We start from the raw sequence: 17,349 nt of genomic DNA on the forward strand, positions 1-17,349 counted from the left end.
TCCCCACACCCCCTCTTTTGTCTGCTCTCTCCATTTTCAGCAAACGCACACACAATTGAAGCGGCGCTCCGTCCCCTGACGCCACCCCCACAGCACCTGGTCTGATTGGAGGGATGGGGGGTGCAGTGGATGGATGTGGCGTTTCCTCCTGAAATCCATGGGAGGTGTAGCTGAGCCCGTTCTGATCACTGACTATGTTATTATACGGTCAAAGGTTTCGACCGTCCGGACCGAGACGGCAAAGGGAGGAAAACCGGACGATTGGGACTTGAGAACAATGTTCATCACGGTATTTTCTGGAGTACAACTCGACTGTAAGAAAAGAAAATACCAAAAGAAAAATGCAACTTATTCTTTAAAAAATACTCTAATTTTATTTGCTTTTTCTTTATATCTGAGACCAGGTCTAAAAAATAAAAGATTAATTTAAAAATAAACCTTTTTTCAGCATCAGTTGCTTGTTTTTGCTAAAGTAGGCATTTTGCAATTTGGAAAAGGATATTAAATGTAAACATTTAAGTTTTTAAGACTCAAGCTCTAGTTTGGTATGTTTTTCATTTAAACAGAATTAAAAACTGTAGTAAAGAAATCCAGAATGTGACGTTCTTGCATGTGGATGCCCGGTCTTAAGACTTAAAACTCCTGGACTTGCATAAAATGACTTGTGAGGGTCACTGCAGTCACAGGAAAATACTAAAACAAGAACAACTTTCACTTGGAATCGGACTGATGGAATATTGACCGACTCCCAGGAAAATGTGGAAACTGTTTATTGGAATTTCAATGGTTTATTTGACAGCTTGGCGTCTCTGTCAGCTGTGACAGCTCAGAGACCAAAACTCCTGAAAGCTTTTAGTCTCTGAACTCTTCAGGAACCGGCGCTCTTGAGATCATTCTCATGTTGATGTGTTGCTGTCTGACAGGTGAAACGAGAAGATCGGACTCTACACACAAATTTAAAGTCAGCTAAAAAAAAAGAAAAAAGAGAAACGTCATAAAAACAACAAGCAAAAGTGTCGACAGGCCGGATTTAAACTTCCTTAAAAAGACACACGAAGTGACGAGGACAAAAATGTTTCCAAACAATGAGGCGCGCCCGGGGGAGAGGCCTCGAGTCAAGACAGGATGTTTGACGTTAGCCCCCCAGCAGAGGAATGACGTAACCTTCAGCCATCCTCAATCTCAAAGAAACGCACATCCTAGCATACACAAAAACCTGACACACACACACACGGCAGCAGTTCTGTTTCCTGGTTCAGTCAATCAGTGGATTCTGACACACGCAGACTTCCTGTATCATAACAGCAGACTGTCCGTCTCCACGGTGACACAGATAACGAGGATCAAGAACACAAACACGCTTCTGAGATTACACTTCACTCTGCACCAACAAACCAGAGAAGGAAGGTTTGTTCCGGATTTCATCACGAAAAAGACAAATATTTGTATAAACAAAGAGAAAAACAAAAAAAAAAGATTTTCATGGGAAAAGTCTGCAAAGACTGTTGAGAAACATGTGATTTAAGGAACTTGGACTCAGTCGATCACAAACCAAAGTGAACTTTGACCTGCTTTATTTTAAAAAGGTTTTTTACGAAATAATGTTTAAAGAACAGTCAACGAAGAAATATTTATACCTTATCACCAGTTTATTTGACTTCTAAAATCAATAAAATGTATTAAAAACAAAAAAACTTCAGTTTTGCAAAACAGGACTGAAGGTTTGGTCGGGCTTCATTTTTGCAGCTGTTGTGTGTCAGGATTGTTGTTTGAGAGGCGTTAAACAAAAACGAAACACTCTTTTAGCTCTCTTTGTCCATCTGTGTGTTCTTTATGAGGTGATCATGTATAAAGAGAAGCTGCAGTTTCTTCTTGTTTAATACTTTTAATGAACGAGGAAATATGATCCGTTTACAAATCTGCAGCAACTTCTCTTTTTTGTTGTTCCAAAAACAAAATAAAAACAGTTGTTGTAATTCATGAATGACGAACGAATTCTGCTGCACGTGCACGCACACAAACATACAACATATCTAAAGAAACGTGACTCAAAGAGGCCGGAGAGGGCTGGGATTATTTAAAGGGGCCATACCATCATTTTCTTAAACCTTCCAGAATAATTGATATCCATATATTACTTTAGGAACACTATAGAACAAATTATTTATGAAATACGAGTTATTTTTCGTGAGTTTTTTCGTACACAGAAGTAAAACGACCAGATTTAAAATGAAATATTTCGGACACCACCTGGACTAAGAAATCCCCCTTCAAATGGAGGAGAAGGGGAGGAATTCAAATTGGGCCTTGGACTGGGGCAGAGCAAACTCTTCCTGAAAGGGGCGGTCTCACTCTGTGACATCATCACGTGAGGACCCGCTCGTTTTCATGGATGTGGGAAGGGCTGCTGTTGAGAGCGCAGGTTTTTAGAGAATTACTCGGAAATGTGTGAACGGATCAAAATACCGGTTTGGGGTTCTTTATAATGAGGAATGAACAGTATGATACACTTGCTCAAAATGTTTTTTTTCTTTTTAAATGGTATGCCCCCTTTAAAATTTTGCTTCAAACTAAATCTAAAATAAGGGATGCTGGGATGTGGTGCAGGGCTTGTCAGAGAAGTTTTCTTCTTCTGTGCTTTTTTTCTCTTCCTGGTTAGAACATGTTCCAGACAACAGCGCCCCCACACTGTTAGCTCTTGTAACTGCAGGACACTTCTAGGAGGTTCTGTCCGCTCAGTGCTAGCAGAACAGAACCTCTTTCTGCTCTGTGTTTCAGTTTTTCCAAGCCTCGCCCTCCTCATGGTGGTCTAAAATTTGCCTCCAGGTGATCAAGTGTGGGAACGTTTACATCCAATTAGAAACTGAAATCAGGCGTATCCACAACGATTTAATTATTCAGAGAATCGTGTGTACTCTGTAACAAATCTTGATGTTTCTGCACTTTATCTTCTGACCAACGAACATGATCTTAAAGTAAAAGTCAGATAAAGAAACTCCTCTTCTCATAACAATCTTCACTTTCTATAAAAATGTCAACAGCTTTGGAGGCCGCCATCGTTTTTGACAAGAACAGAAGGAAGAGCGTCACTTCCTGTCCTGAAGCGAGTGTCAGAGTGACAGCAGATGAGCTTCACGCTGCGCCGATCGCTTCCTGGCAGGAAAGAGCGAGGAAGCAGAACACGTCTGTAACAGACAGACAGAGACAGAGCGGCCATCTGAAGCTCAAAAGGAAAAACACGGTTTCACAAAAATACTCCACGCTTCTGTTCTGTGAAGACGGACAACACTCCTTCAAGTTCCTGACAAAACCCTGGCGTCGGGCGGGTTTGGCGCCCCGCTCATTTGGCCCCGGGGCAGACGCGGGTTTGTTTTTAACAGAAAACGTCATGTGACGTACAGCTGAGGGAAAGAACGCCGAGCTTTCAGGAACTCCCCACTGCAGAGACGTTTGATTACCTCAGAAAAAATCTTCAGTTTCACTCAAAGATCAACGGAGAAATGTGAACAGTCCTGGTTCTGTTGTGAAGCCCGATGGCCACTTCAGTCCGAATACTTTGGAGCAGATTCAGGAAACTCCAAAAAGCATGAGCTCACAGGAGTAAATAAACAGGTTACAGCCCACATGAGAACAGAACTCACTGTCGAGCGGGACAACCACCAGAATGTGGACTAGAGCAGCTCCAGTCCGGCTGGATCAGAACACAGTCTGGACCTCATTACTCAGCACATTCAGTACAGCGCTGAGATGATCCGACTTGAGACAAAGATTTAATGCAAACGCTCTACTTTTATATATCTGTACAGAAGAGCTGGAATTATTTCTACCGTTTGTGGTTTTGTGGAGAAAAAACTTCCAGATGAACCATACCTTCTAAAACTGCCTTGTATGGAGCTAAATTTGGGCCGATATTGTTTTAAGCCCAAATAAAATAAATAGAAAAAAAATATTGGTGTTTGGCCAAATACAATGTAAAACTGTTTGCATTATAAAATAAAATTAATTATTTCAGCTTCAAATGTTATACATTTTAGGTTTCAAAATTTCACTATTTTTTTTTTTTTGGTTTTCAAATCTGAAATTTTTCAGTTTTAAAACTTTTGGCCCTGTTGTGGCGCGTTGGGGCGGGGCCAACACAAAGGACCAATCAAAATCAATGAGGGTGGTAGCTTAAGTCCCGGTGCGTTCACCGACTATGAGAACTGTGATAATTACGATCATAAAATGACTGTACTGACTGTACTATCATAGTCAGAAGTTGTCCTAAGATGGGTGTAAAAAGCAGTTTTATCGCGTACAAACCGCTCATCCAAAACGCCGTTCTAGTCCGTTAAAAGCGCCATCTTATTGTGTTGCATACAGGTGAAGAAAATGTCCTTATGGTGCAGAAAATGGATAAAACACTGTTGGAGCTCCAGTCATCTCCTGTGGCCTAAAAACAGAAGTTACCACATTCATCGATTTTGAAATTTTCAAGTTTAGAAACCTAAAAAACAGAACATTTGAGGCTTAACATAATCAAGTTTGTTTTAGAATAGCAAAAAGTTTTGAACATTTTATATTTTTGGGCCAATCACCAGTATTTTTTTTCCATTTTGTTTTATTAGGGTTTCAAATAAAATTCTCTCCAATTTAGCTCCATGCTTTTGGGGGTCAGAGGGTTACTGGACCCTATCCCAGCTACTGTTGGGTAAATCCTGGGTTTACCCTGACCCGTTTGCCGGTCTGTCGCAGAGCAACACAAACACATTCACAGCTACGGGAAAAATTTAGAATAATCGATGTGTGAAGCATTTTAGAAAGATGGAGTTCCTGGAGAAAACCCACAATGCACCGGGAGAACATGCAAGCTCACTGGGAGACGCCTGGACAACCAAAAATATACAAATGAACATCAATACCAGAGAAAGAGGAAGTGCTTATGCTCATCTGAATTTCCCACAAATCAAATCTATCGTTAAAGTTAGTTTTTTTTTTGCATGATTCATTTTAGCCGACAGATTAAGAGACATTTTTTCCTCTGTTCGGTCAGTTTAAACCCTGATTTGCTGAACTGTCTCAGGTTCGTCTCCAGAAGTAAATCTCACGCTTCATTTCAACACAAACTCATTTTTCTGTGCGGACATTTGAAACTCTCACAGTAAATGTCAGACATACAGCCACTTCCTTTTGAGTCTTTGAGGAAAAAAATTGTGCAAATTTCAGCTGACTAAACATATTTACAGAATCCTCTGAAATAGAAATAAAATCTGATTCTTATTTTACCTTTATGACCAATTTGTATTTTAAACCCCCACTTTGATCATCTCTTAAACTATTTTTAAAGCGTTCCCAGAGGTCTTTTAATTATGATTTTGCCATTTTTAGCCCAACATAAATAAAAACTGACAGTTTCTGCAGAGCGGCAGGAATTCATTAGAAATTCGCTTTGGAGTTGTGGGCGGGGCTAACGGCGCAGAGCAACTTCTCAGTGTATTTTCTGCATCACTAATAAGCTCGTTTTCAAACTGCATTTTTTCATCTGCTCCTGATTTACAACGATTTGAATAAAGGCATACTCAGAAATGCCTTTTTTAAGTTTAATTTTATTATTATATGTCCTCCATCATCAGAAAAAATGCCCCAAAAACGTGTTAAAAAACAGTTTTCCATCAGAGTGGGTCGCTAACTGTATCTCTGTAATAGGATTTGTTTTTATTCAGATCATTTCCAGATGTTAAACTGCAAAAACCGCAAATTTAATTTATCTCACTTCAAGTTAAATCAACTCGTATTTTCAGGTCAAGTTTTCTGAAACAGTCAAGTTTGAGCAAATGCATCTTAAATGTGATAAACCTTTGAGAAAAGGATAAAAAGTTTATCAGTAGAAAAATACAACAATTATTTCAATAAAACTAAAATATAATCATTTAAAATGGCAGAGTAAGTTTTCTTCCTTCTGCTCCTTTTTCAATAGATGATATGTTAATTTATGTATGAAATAAACAAAATTCCAACTGTCTAAAAACTTTATTGTCCGAGAAAACTATTACAATAGATCCGTGCGTTTTCAACAAGCATAAATTGGTTTGAATTTTGACAGATTTACTTGTTTAAACCTTCAGTGTTTTTGCAAAAATTTACACGGAAAAAGTAAAAAATGTTTCTTTTGTGCAGTTGAGTTTTAGAATATGAGTTTGCTCCCAGCAGGAACCACACGGTGACACCAGGAGGATCAACAAACCCACATCCATCTTCATCGCAGGAAAAACCAGTTTGAGTTTGTTTGATGCTTGACGTCATGATCCTCTGACTTTTATTTGATGAATGTGCCGTTTCAGCGCCAGCAGGAGGAAAGATTTCTCTGCTGACACTTCACACCAGCAGTCCGATCACTCGTGGTCACGTCTGCACTGAAAGCTCTCTGCTGCTCGGGTACCAGGTGAAGGTTGGAGAGGATCCTGACTGCAGCAGAGTCAACAATAGAGTTTCTGCACCAGTTGGAGCGTGTCGATTCATGTGGTTAAAAACCAAAACCGCCTGAACAAACCCTCTAAGAGCCTCGAGATTGTTGACGTTTTTCTAAACTGTAGCAGGAAGCAAAGTGGTTAAAGTTCTGAGCTCCACAAACAGAAACAGCTCTCAGATGAAAACGCCACCATGTTTGTGCTTCTGACGCCTCGACCAAAAGATCTGCATGTAGATGAACTTTAACGTTAATGACAATGAAAGCGCAGACAACTTGAGGAGCAGATAGATACCTGCATCACAAGAGAATGAGGAGCAGGAGCTCCATCTGGACCTGAGCAGACTCCCAGGAGGGTAAAACTGGAAACTTCCACCCCCCTGGACGCGGCAGACAGACCGTCATGCTCGTCTGCTGGCTCCTTTCAGGAGTTGCTGACAATGCGCTGCCCTGCAGAAGCCTCCGTGTTTGTTCCAGACAACAACAGGTCCTCTGTGAACCTGCATGTTCATGGCTCTGAAAAGCAGCACCTGCTCCACAGGTGCTGAGCAGCTCCTCAGCTCACATTACACAAACAGAGCTGGACTGTGTGAGGTTCATGTGTCCCCGTTTTTAAATTCATGCATTTTACGACATTTTGGAGAAACTCTCAACCCATCAAATTCACCTTTTAACAAAAGACGAAAGCATGTCACCTCCTGTTCAAGTTATGAATCAAACCACAGATTTACTGTTAATTTAACTGTGTTATGAAATATGAACATTTGTCCTTCACCTAAAGACACAGACAGAATCTCTCCCTCAGATCTAAAGTTCCTGTCGCTCACGGAGAACCATCAAACGTTTGAGTCTCCACATCTTGTTTTGAGAAAAGTCTCAATTATTAATGATAAGCTGCTTTGATAAATGAACAAAAAGAGGATGGAGCCTCAGAAACCTACAGGTCTGACAGGAAATCTATTCAGGTGTTAAACTAGCAAACGTCCATGTTTGAGGTGAAACATTTACTTTAATGTAAATCCCAAACAAATCTGCTAAAAATAACATCTTGAACTAATAATAAATGCATTGTTCCTTCACTCAGTTTATTTCTAAATCTATAGATTTAGTCTAATTTTCTATAAATGAGATTAAAAATGAAGAAAATTAAACTTCATGGAAGATAAATAATCTTATTTTCTTCTGATATGAATTGATGCTCATTTTTAAACTAAACTCCTTTAGTCTAAACTTGTTTTCTTTGTTGTCAGACGATCATTTACTCCCTTTAAAAATGTCATTAAAATAAATAATAATAAAGAACCGTATCTGAACTCTGCTGGACCTGAAAAATACCTCCATCCTTTTGGGGTCCCGGGGTTGCTGGAGCCTATCCTATCTAGTATTGGGTGAAGCCACAGACACCCTGAACAGGTCACCATACTGATGCAGGGTCACACACTCACACAGACACTGTAGGGACAATATAGAACCATAAATGAATCTATGAAGCATGTTTTAAACAGTGAGAGGAAGCTGGAGAAAAGGATCCAGATGGGATTCAAACCAGGTCTTTCTTGATCTGAGGTGAGCGTGTTAACCACTACACCCTTGTGCAGCCCGGGCCTGAAGATAAAAGGACTCAACTCCTTCCAAACATGCCCTGCTGCGGTTCACGGTGTGTGAATGCAAACAAACAGAGAGGAAGTGATGTAAGCACCGCACATGTCTGAGAAGAAACAACAAGGACAAATAGAGAATCCAAAGCAACGAGAATCATAAAAATGAGCTGTTAGCTTTTATTCAGGGTGTAATGAAGAAGGAATGTGTTCATTAATAAACCGTTATTAGTGGATTATTATTGTCATTCTTAAAAAGGGAGCAGATGGTTTCCTCTGATTACAGTTTGGTTGGGAATGAACTCCTCCATAACTGTGTGACATTTTTAGATGGTTCGATCCACTCTCAGAAGTGCAGTGTGAGGGTAACAGAAGGTCCAGCTTCAAGAGAGTTTAAATAATCTGACCTGCAGCTAAATGAACGTACAATTTAAAGAGTCATATAGTGGATGTGACATCACAAAGATGAAGAGAAATGTAGAAAATATGAAGAAAAGAAGAGAGTTAGTGATAAAACAAGCAACACTAATCAGAGAGAACTTGGGGTGAGTATCTGTCCCTCTCACACGATTCGATATGGATCTCAATACATGGTCCACGAAGCGATACATAAAAGGATTTAGATCACTTTTTGGTTCAATTCTATTATCAAAAACACTAAAATCTGGATATTTCTTCTTCGTATGGCATTCAAAGCTGTAAATAATAATTTATGGCATTTGACAGATAAATTTTTTCAGGTATCGACTTGGAAGAAGCAAGCTTATGATTGGACGTCTTTTTGTTTACATCACATGCACATAAAAGGACAAAGAGCGTAAAAAAAAAACAAAACAGAAGGAAAAAACTTCAGTTTGCCAGAAATCAATTGTTTACTTCTTGATTGATTTTATAATTTTTAACAAACAATCCTGTTCATATTTGGGGTTTTCAAACTATACTGATGTTGCTCGATCAATTTTCTATATGCATCATCCCCAACCGATACTGCTGTTACTCCCGCTGCCCAATTGATTTTTTAATACGTATCTAATAACTTTTACATCCAAAGAGGGAACACAAGAAATCCCTCCTTAAAAGTTCCACTTTTGGTCCTTTTCTCAAAGTGTTCCCAGTGGTTCCCAAAAATTAAAAAGAAAAAAATTTTAACAATTTTTGTGGTAAATGTTGTATACTTGATTGGCTTTTCTACCTTCCTAGAAGGCCTAAAACGATTCACATTCACACACTGGTGGCGGCTCCGCTGCCCAACACTGGCGCCAACCTTCCAGAGGCAATTCGGGGTTCAGCGTCTTGCCTAAGGACAGTTCGACACATGGGCGGGCAAGGTGGGAATCAAACCCGCAATCTTCCGATCGAGGGTCAACCGCCCTACTGTTGCACCACGGCCACCCCATAGTTTCGTTTTAGGACATAGTTTCTGCAGAGCGGCAGGAGTTCATTAGAAATTCACTTTAGAGTTGTGGGCGGGACTGTTGATGCAGAGTAAGCCCTCCCCCATTTCCCATGATCTGTCTGTTTAAACTCTCCCGTTATCTTACAGCCCCTCACAACCCCAAAGTAACGTTACCGATGCGACAGTAATAACGTCAAAAATACGATCTTTTACAAACTGTTTTATTTCTTCTGCTCCTGATTCACAACAATTTGAATAAATGCACATTTGAGTCTAATTTTCTTCATAAATGTCCTCCATCATCATAAAATGTTGCAACATGTTCAAAACACAATTTTGGTCAACATGAGTCTTTAAACTTTTTAACAACGTGCTCTTGAGCAATCCTGCTACAGGAAGTTCTGATAAGCTTCAGTCTTTCATGTGAACAGCTGACTCAGCAGTTGTGTTGCCGTGGCGAGCGACCACAACCACCAAACCAGAGGAACTACGAGGGGGGAGACTGACAAACGGATGCTTCCTGAAACATCACCCAGTTCTGTTGGGTCCAGTGCAGCATTTTACCCCTGACCCATACAGTTCTGCCGGGCCTGAGGCGCCCGCAGCTCTTTATGAAGGAGGAGGGGGACGTGTCAGGACAGTGAGTTCATGAATCTCTCGTCGGCCGGGGAACACAAAAGCCCCGCTCTGCCCTTCAGTCGCACAGATGTAGACGCGCTGCACCACTTCCAGCTCTCAAACCTCCGGACAGAAGCGTCCGAGCCCACAGCGAATGCAGCACGCAGCCCTTCATCCCGCACAGCGCTGCTGCAAAACAACTGCCACGCATCAAACAGGAAGTGCATAAAAATGACAACCATTCGTGCTTTACTGGAAACAAACGCAGCAGATAAGGAGCTCAGCTGCAGGTTTGTCTGGTTTACTGCTGTCAGTCGTGTTTGCAAAGCAGGAAGAAGAAAGATGGAGACACGTTAGGAAGCAGAATCCTCCATCAGAGGTTCAGAGAAGACATACGAGCAGAAGGAGGAAGACGGGAATCTCCTAAAGATTACCAGGTTTTATAGGAGTTAATGTATAGAAGCCATAACCCATGAGGAAGGACGTTCCTCTGCATCCTGAGAGAAAACACAAACGAATGAGGAAATGTTGCCTCATTGGAGCCAAACATCACAGAGGATGAATGAAAAACCTGCAGAAAGATGCAGGTTGTGAACTCTGGTGACAGACGGTCGTCTCCTCACAGGAGCTGTGACGGCTTAATAACCCCCAGAGATAGAGATCTCAGAGGACGACAGAACCTTAGGAGGATCGATATTACAGGCCGACGAGCAGAAAGCTTCATTTCCACCGAAGATTATAAAACGGAGCCAAAAAAATGATGGAACGGGGCAGGAATTCTGGCTCAGACTGGCTTTTCATAGTCCGTGTGGCTGCAGGTATCTAGGGACGACATCTCATTGGTTAGATTTGAAATGCTTCACCTGAAGGAAGGAAAATCTGATCATTCAGCTCAATTAAACTAAAGTCTTTATGAGCTCCAGTAAAGAGTTAAATCGGCTCCAGCTGCACAGAGAGGCCTGAAGGCCTTCAGCACTTCCTGGAGAGCGCTGCCATTCCCACCAAAATAAAAGGACTAAAGGTTTGAGTCTGAGACGAGTCACCTCTGACCTGCAGAAACCGATGCTTCAACAGTAACAACCTCAAACGCTCTTAAGCTGCAGCTTTTCCAAAAACACTTCCATCATTTAAGAACTCCACAGATTCTCCAACATGATTTTATCCTCAGCCTCTTCTGTTCTTCTTCACGCCCTGATAACCTGAACTTGTCTTCCTTTACAGGTTCATCACGGGAAATGTGAGGCGAACGCGCCGGCGTCAAAAAGAGCTCATTACCAGCTGGATGCTGGTGTATCGGAGGCGGCGTGAAGGCGAAAGACAAGGCCTCTTTGTCTGGGAGCAAAAACGACTAAAGCGGGGATGGGGGGGGGGCAATGAGGAGGTGAAGGACACCCCCCCACACACTCTGTCGTCACGGTGATACCGCGAACAAAAGTGACTCCGGCCCGACAGAAGAAGCGCATCAAAGTGAGCCGTGTTAGCAAAGCGTTTATGCTACACTTAACAGATGAATCACACCATCCGGTTGCTACGGCAACACTGAAGATGAATGAAAATATGCAGCCATAGTGAAGCTTCAAACCAGAAATCTGAGGTGTACAACTAAGAGGAAGGTTTCAAACAGAGTAGACATCTTCTTGGATCACAAACTCACAGAAATGTTTGAAAGCTAAAGGAAAGATTTGGCCTTTAGTCATCAGAGATTTCTTTTTTATGATGCTGTCGATTCCTACTATGTTGGGAAATCTGTTAGTACAAAGTCTTCCCTTCTAAAGAGCTTTTTCTGACTAGAGCTAAATCCAGAATGAGCGAGGAAACCCTCTACCTGGCATTTTGGTGGCACCTCCCAATACACAGAAAGATGGATCTGCTGTTGGCCCAGCTGCAAATAACTTGGTTCGGCAGAACACCAGCTTGTGTTGCCCTAACACGTCCAGATCAGAAGACGGGTACGGAGCGCTGCAGCAGAACCCACGCTCGCCTGGAGCTTCAGACATGAGTCCAGAAGAACGGCGCTGAGAGCTGTGATGTTAGCGACAAAAGGTTTTCTCTGCAGCTCAGCAAATCCCACAGATGCAGAGAAAAGAAAATTACAAAATATTCTGTATTTTGGCTAATAATTCAAGAATTCACTGAAAAAAAATATTAAAACTTATTGTTTTTACATGTACAAACCACATTTGGCTCATTATTTTTTTTCAATTTTCAAACAAAACCTAAATTATATTCAAGTTAAAAATTATTTCTATAATATTAGTGATGCAAACTCAACTGAGGTGGAAATTTCAATTATAACATATTATTTTCTTTCATTGAAACTAGGATTTTTTTTTTTTGTCTGAAAGAAAATACACAGATCCCTACAGTAAATCTAAGGTGTCATCTTAATCACAATAAAAACACAGAAAGTAGTCAGTACTTTTGCTGGTAATCCAAGAATTCACTGACAAAATACTGAAAAGGTTCATTTCAAATCAACAGAGTCATGATGAGATTAATCCTCACATTTAAGTGAAAAGTAAATGGTGGAATTTACAGTTATAAAAACATATTTTATTAAATTGAAACTAAAAGCAGTTGTTTTTTTTCTGAAAGAAAACACGCATCCTAGCAAGGTGATGTTTTATAATTGTACTAAAAATATGGAAAGTTCTAAGTATTTTAGCTAATAATCCTATAATTCACTGAACATATATTTGATTATATATTCATTTATTTCAAATTTTCACACAAAATCAATGTTATGTTTAGGTGAAAAATAATTTATATAAACCTACTGATGCAAAAATTAACAAAGATGAAATTTACTATTCTATAACTAACTAAATGTAGCTTATTTAGCATAAAGAAAATATAAAAATCAGGGAAAATAGATTATTTGATTTAGCTAAATCAAACTGTTGGGTTTAGACTTTAAACATACTGGAATGCAATCGAGTTGCCAGGTTTGCTCAAAGATTTACAGTATTTGCAGAAATCCATTGAGATGAGTCCCATAGACATGAAATGATTATATCCCAGAAGCCTTTGCTGCAGCAGGACCAACCTGGCCGCCCTGACACAGCAGATTGTGCTGCTGTCTCACAGGTTCGGTGTGGCGGAGCCCGGACTCACGGGGGGCGGAGGCAGGAGGGGGCTGAGGGCGTGGGGGGCATTAATTATTGATCAGCTTTTGAACACAAACATGGCACAATGACAGAATCCGACCAGGTGGGGGGCTAAAGAAGTCACGAGGCGCCTCGATTCCCGCTGCTGTGCGCCGTAAACACTCAAATCAACGCCCTGTCATTTCTCCCTCGTGCCTCCTGTTTCCACCCTAGCCAGCCGGTGCGTTCAAGTGCGGCTCGTCGCAAATGAGCTCAGAGATTAGGGCGACCGCAGCTGCTCTTTGCACATGGCAGACTAATCTGAGAGTCTGGCGGCTTCAAGGTGTCATTATCAGTTTATTCAAGAGCCCCGGAAAAATCAAACAGAAGCTGGCGTTTACTCACATGATCCGGGTTCCGTTCGTTACCGGGCAGGGCCGTACGTAAAGACATGTTGGTTCCTGAGTGTGCGTCGCCGTCCGACAGTTAAAAGTCCTTTTTGGGTTTCACTAAATAAACAAAAACTAAAGGCGAACAGGCCTGGCTTTCACTCCCACCGGCTCGACGCTGGTCAGTCTGTCCTCCTCATCGTTACGGTCCGTGAAGGCAGCATCACCGGCAGTGACCAAACTGATCAGACACATCCACCTTACGTCTCCCAGCCCCTCCACGGAGAAAACCAGTCCGGATCGGACCCCCAACCCCCCCGGCTCTTCACTTTCACCCAAACCCCCCTCTGATGCTACCGCCTCATTCCTGAGAAGAAAAGCGGACGAGCTGCACCAGGTTCGGGTGGAGAAGACCAAAAAAATGATGAAGATTATGAGAAGAAGCGGAGGGTTTTGGGAGTTTAGGAAAAACGGAGGTTTGTGTACTCCTGATAGCTAACTAATGGGACATCTTTGGAGTGACCGAAGTCAAAAAAAGCTTCCGCGAAGAACTAGAAACTCCCAGAGACCGCATTTCCGCGCAGCGACGGAGACACCGAAGTGGAAAAAAAGAAAGAAAAAAAATCAATGACAAACTGCAGTTGTATCAAAGGCAGCGGCGGGCGTGCAGCCACCCCGTCCCTTCCTCTCAGTCCCGTCCGCCCATGGATCTTCTCATCCGCTCCGCCGGTGAACGAAAAGTCCCGGCAGGTCGCAGACGTCCTCCCCGTAGAGCGAACATAACAATTTGCTTTCTTCAAAAACCGATAAAGGACGTCAGAAAACGGGATCTCCACCTCCGGAGAGGCACGGGGACAACAGAAAGAGGGCGGAGACAGGGAGGGACGTCAGCGGCGAGAACAGCCTGCGCCTGTGACCGCCTTTCTCTGTTCTGCTGCTGCTGCGTTCAAGGACCGCACAGGAAAATAGGAGTTTTAGTGTTTTACAGAATCCCGCAAATACAAAAAACCTCACCCACTGAAATGTGTTCAACCTATCACACGCAGTCTCAATAAATATTTTAATTTAATTTTGAACAATATTTATAACAAAATGTTCTTAGTCTTTTAAATGACCACTTCTTGTTGATAAGAGATGTACGAGTGTCATTAAACACATTCTGAGAGAGCTGTAGAAAGATTATGTTTGTACAATCAAAACTTGTCAAGACAACAGGTTATAAAATACACTTGTGAGGTTTCTTGAATGTATTTAGGATCACTTCTTACCCTGACTGGAGCAAACACAAACCTTCAAACACGATCAAAGCACAAAAACAAGACAAATTAAATTATTGATAAATATATATATATATATTGCATTTAATTACTTGTACAGGTGTTCCAATCACTTTAACAGGTGCATTACATCATCACCTGTAAGAACAGTGAGGGGACGGCCCCTCCTGCCCCAACATGGCTGCACAGCAGTGCACAAAGACCCCAACTGACAAAAAATAAAGCAATCCGGGACAATTCTGTCGACCAAATTCACTCCTAAACATATAGAAAGTTGATGTAGTAATAGATCATGAATAGACATGACTCAGAATTTATCTTTTGATCTGTTTTCAAACTGTTCCCCATTGTCTTTTAATCACAATTATGCTGTTTTAAGCCCCCCAAAAAAAATCATTTTCTAGGACAGTTTGTGCAGAGCGGCTCTAGTTCATTCCAAATATGCTTCTGAGATGTGGGCGTGGCTGTTGACATATAGTAAGCCTTCCTTATTCCCCATCATCCCTTTGTTTATTGTTTCTCTTGCTTGCTTACATCCCCTCACACCCTCAACCTAACATTAGCGGTGCAACAAAAATAGCGAGCAATATTAGAGATATCCAGAATACAGTTTAGAGTCAGATGTGGCCTCAGACAAGGAAAATAAAGACGTTCATGGATCTATTTATCTACAAGTAGATGAATCAGAGTAGAGTGGAGCAGGGAGCTAGTGACCAATAAGGTTTTGTCTAAATTGATTGTTTTTCCACACCAATTTAGATAAAGTAATACTCAACAATGCAATTTTAAGCTTAATTTTCTTTACATATCTCCTTCATTATGAGAAAAATGCCACAAAACGTGTTAAAAACATCAAAAACACAATTTTCTAAGCAGTGCTAGAGGACATAATCTGGCAGTTTAATATTTCCGATTGGTCCACGTAGAAACATGTTTATAGGTAAACTGTCAGGGTTGGATCTTCCTGTGATCAGGACAGAGGTAGAAGTGGTGGATGACCTTTTATTCCTCTTTTCTTTGCATTTAAAGAAATAAAATGAAGATTTGAGGAACCAAATAATCTGTCAATAAGAGTGAGTACAGTCAAATACATCAATAACAATCTGACCTCAGTAAAGCAGTTTTATCCTAAACAAAAGTCTTTACTACAAGCAATTTTCTGGAATTGTATTTTTTTTATCTAAAAACACACTGAGGCTGGATTCCAAAACTACATTTCCCAAAATGCTTCATTTCTATATTAAAGTATTACTTTTTGAAAAACAGATTTTTTTTTTTTTGCTGTTAAGAATTACTTTGCAAAGCAAGTTTTGTGTGGTTGAAAAACAAACTCCACCAGCAGAAAGTTCGATTCTATGAACTCTCTTCCCCACTCTCCCCCCACAGTGAACTGAAGGTCTTACGTGGACGGATCTGGACCTGTTGGAGCGCATCCATTGCCTCATCCTTCTGCAGCGTGGCTCTCCGGTCACGACCGTCCCGGCAGGCGGAGGTTCTGATTCTGGAGCAGGTCTGCTGTCATCGGGCAGAGGAAGTCTTCTGCCAGGAGAGCAGAACGCTGCTGCCAAATAGGGCAGCAGATCGATGCTGCACAGATCCATGTTTCCACAGACAGCAGGCATGGCCAGCCAATGGGATCATCAGTGTTTATGTGGCAGAAGTTGCTTAGTGGATGCATATAACTACTGATCATTTCGTCATTTTTCACTGATTGTGTTGATTTCTAAAGGCTGGAGAGTTCATTCTGCTGACTTATGGGCCTTTTGGCTTGCCATACATGGAGATGACAGAGGGACCTCTCCAGTCAGCTGTGCTTAAACCAATTAGAGAGGAAAAAACGAGTGTGGAATCGTCGATACGTCTAATGGGCTATGGTGGTCGGTGAGTTGTGTGTTTTTTTTGTTTGTTCTGCATTTGTGGGTCCAACAGCTCTGAGCCGGACAGCAGAATCGATCTTCTGTGACCCACAGGGAGTCAACACACGAACAAATGTTTTTAGGACTTTTGCTGGGATGTAGAGCACCATTGTTATTGAGGTTTAGGACTTTAATTTTATGTCGTTTGATCCTAAAACCCATTTGAGGAAAACAAAAACCTAAATTTCTTTGGATCTTCTATAGGTAATTTGATTTTTAATGTTTTTTTGGACTTTTTGACTAAAGATGCTAATTAGAAAAGAAAAGAAAGTTTAGATATAAAATGAGGTTTGTTTTATATACACATTAGTCTCTATTTATGCATTAAATACAAATATTTTGATTTTTTAAAGTGATTTTGTAAAGTATTTTGTTTTTCTCTGCAGGTTGTCTTGAGCTGGTTCTTCTGGTTTGACTGTGCATTCATGCTTTTGTGCGTCTGTTCTTCACGCTCTGCTCAAGTCCAAAACATGACATGCAGTTAAACCTCGTCCTCTTTTGCTGACCTGACGTGTTTCTTTTTCCTTCAATCTCCTGCACTTCCTCTATCGATGCTCTGAGCTGCAATCTGGAAGGGATTAAAGCAGCTTGACCTGTGCAGTCTCTATGGCAGGCCGTGCACGG

At 41.2% G+C, this 17,349-nt stretch overlaps 1 protein-coding gene across 2 annotated transcripts in view; it reads right to left on the reverse strand.

The window, feature by feature from the left end:
* mark4 (microtubule affinity regulating kinase 4) overlaps positions 1-16,446 on the reverse strand; it is a 56,913-nt gene extending 40,467 nt beyond the window's left edge. Inside the window, exon 1 of one of the 2 annotated variants that reach the window (XM_036214675.1) lies at positions 16,213-16,446. In XM_036214675.1, coding sequence (XP_036070568.1) covers positions 16,213-16,431 — 219 coding nt within the window. In that variant the 5' untranslated portion in view covers positions 16,432-16,446. Of the gene's footprint in view, positions 1-13,548; positions 14,545-16,212 lie in introns of those variants that run through there. The other variant, XM_024277618.2, reaches the window with a different exon arrangement.
* Positions 16,447-17,349: the final 903 nt, after the last annotated feature.

Source organism: Oryzias melastigma, linkage group LG13 (assembly GCF_002922805.2).
Source record: "Oryzias melastigma strain HK-1 linkage group LG13, ASM292280v2, whole genome shotgun sequence".
In the NCBI taxonomy this organism is placed as follows: Eukaryota; Metazoa; Chordata; class Actinopteri; order Beloniformes; family Adrianichthyidae; genus Oryzias; species Oryzias melastigma.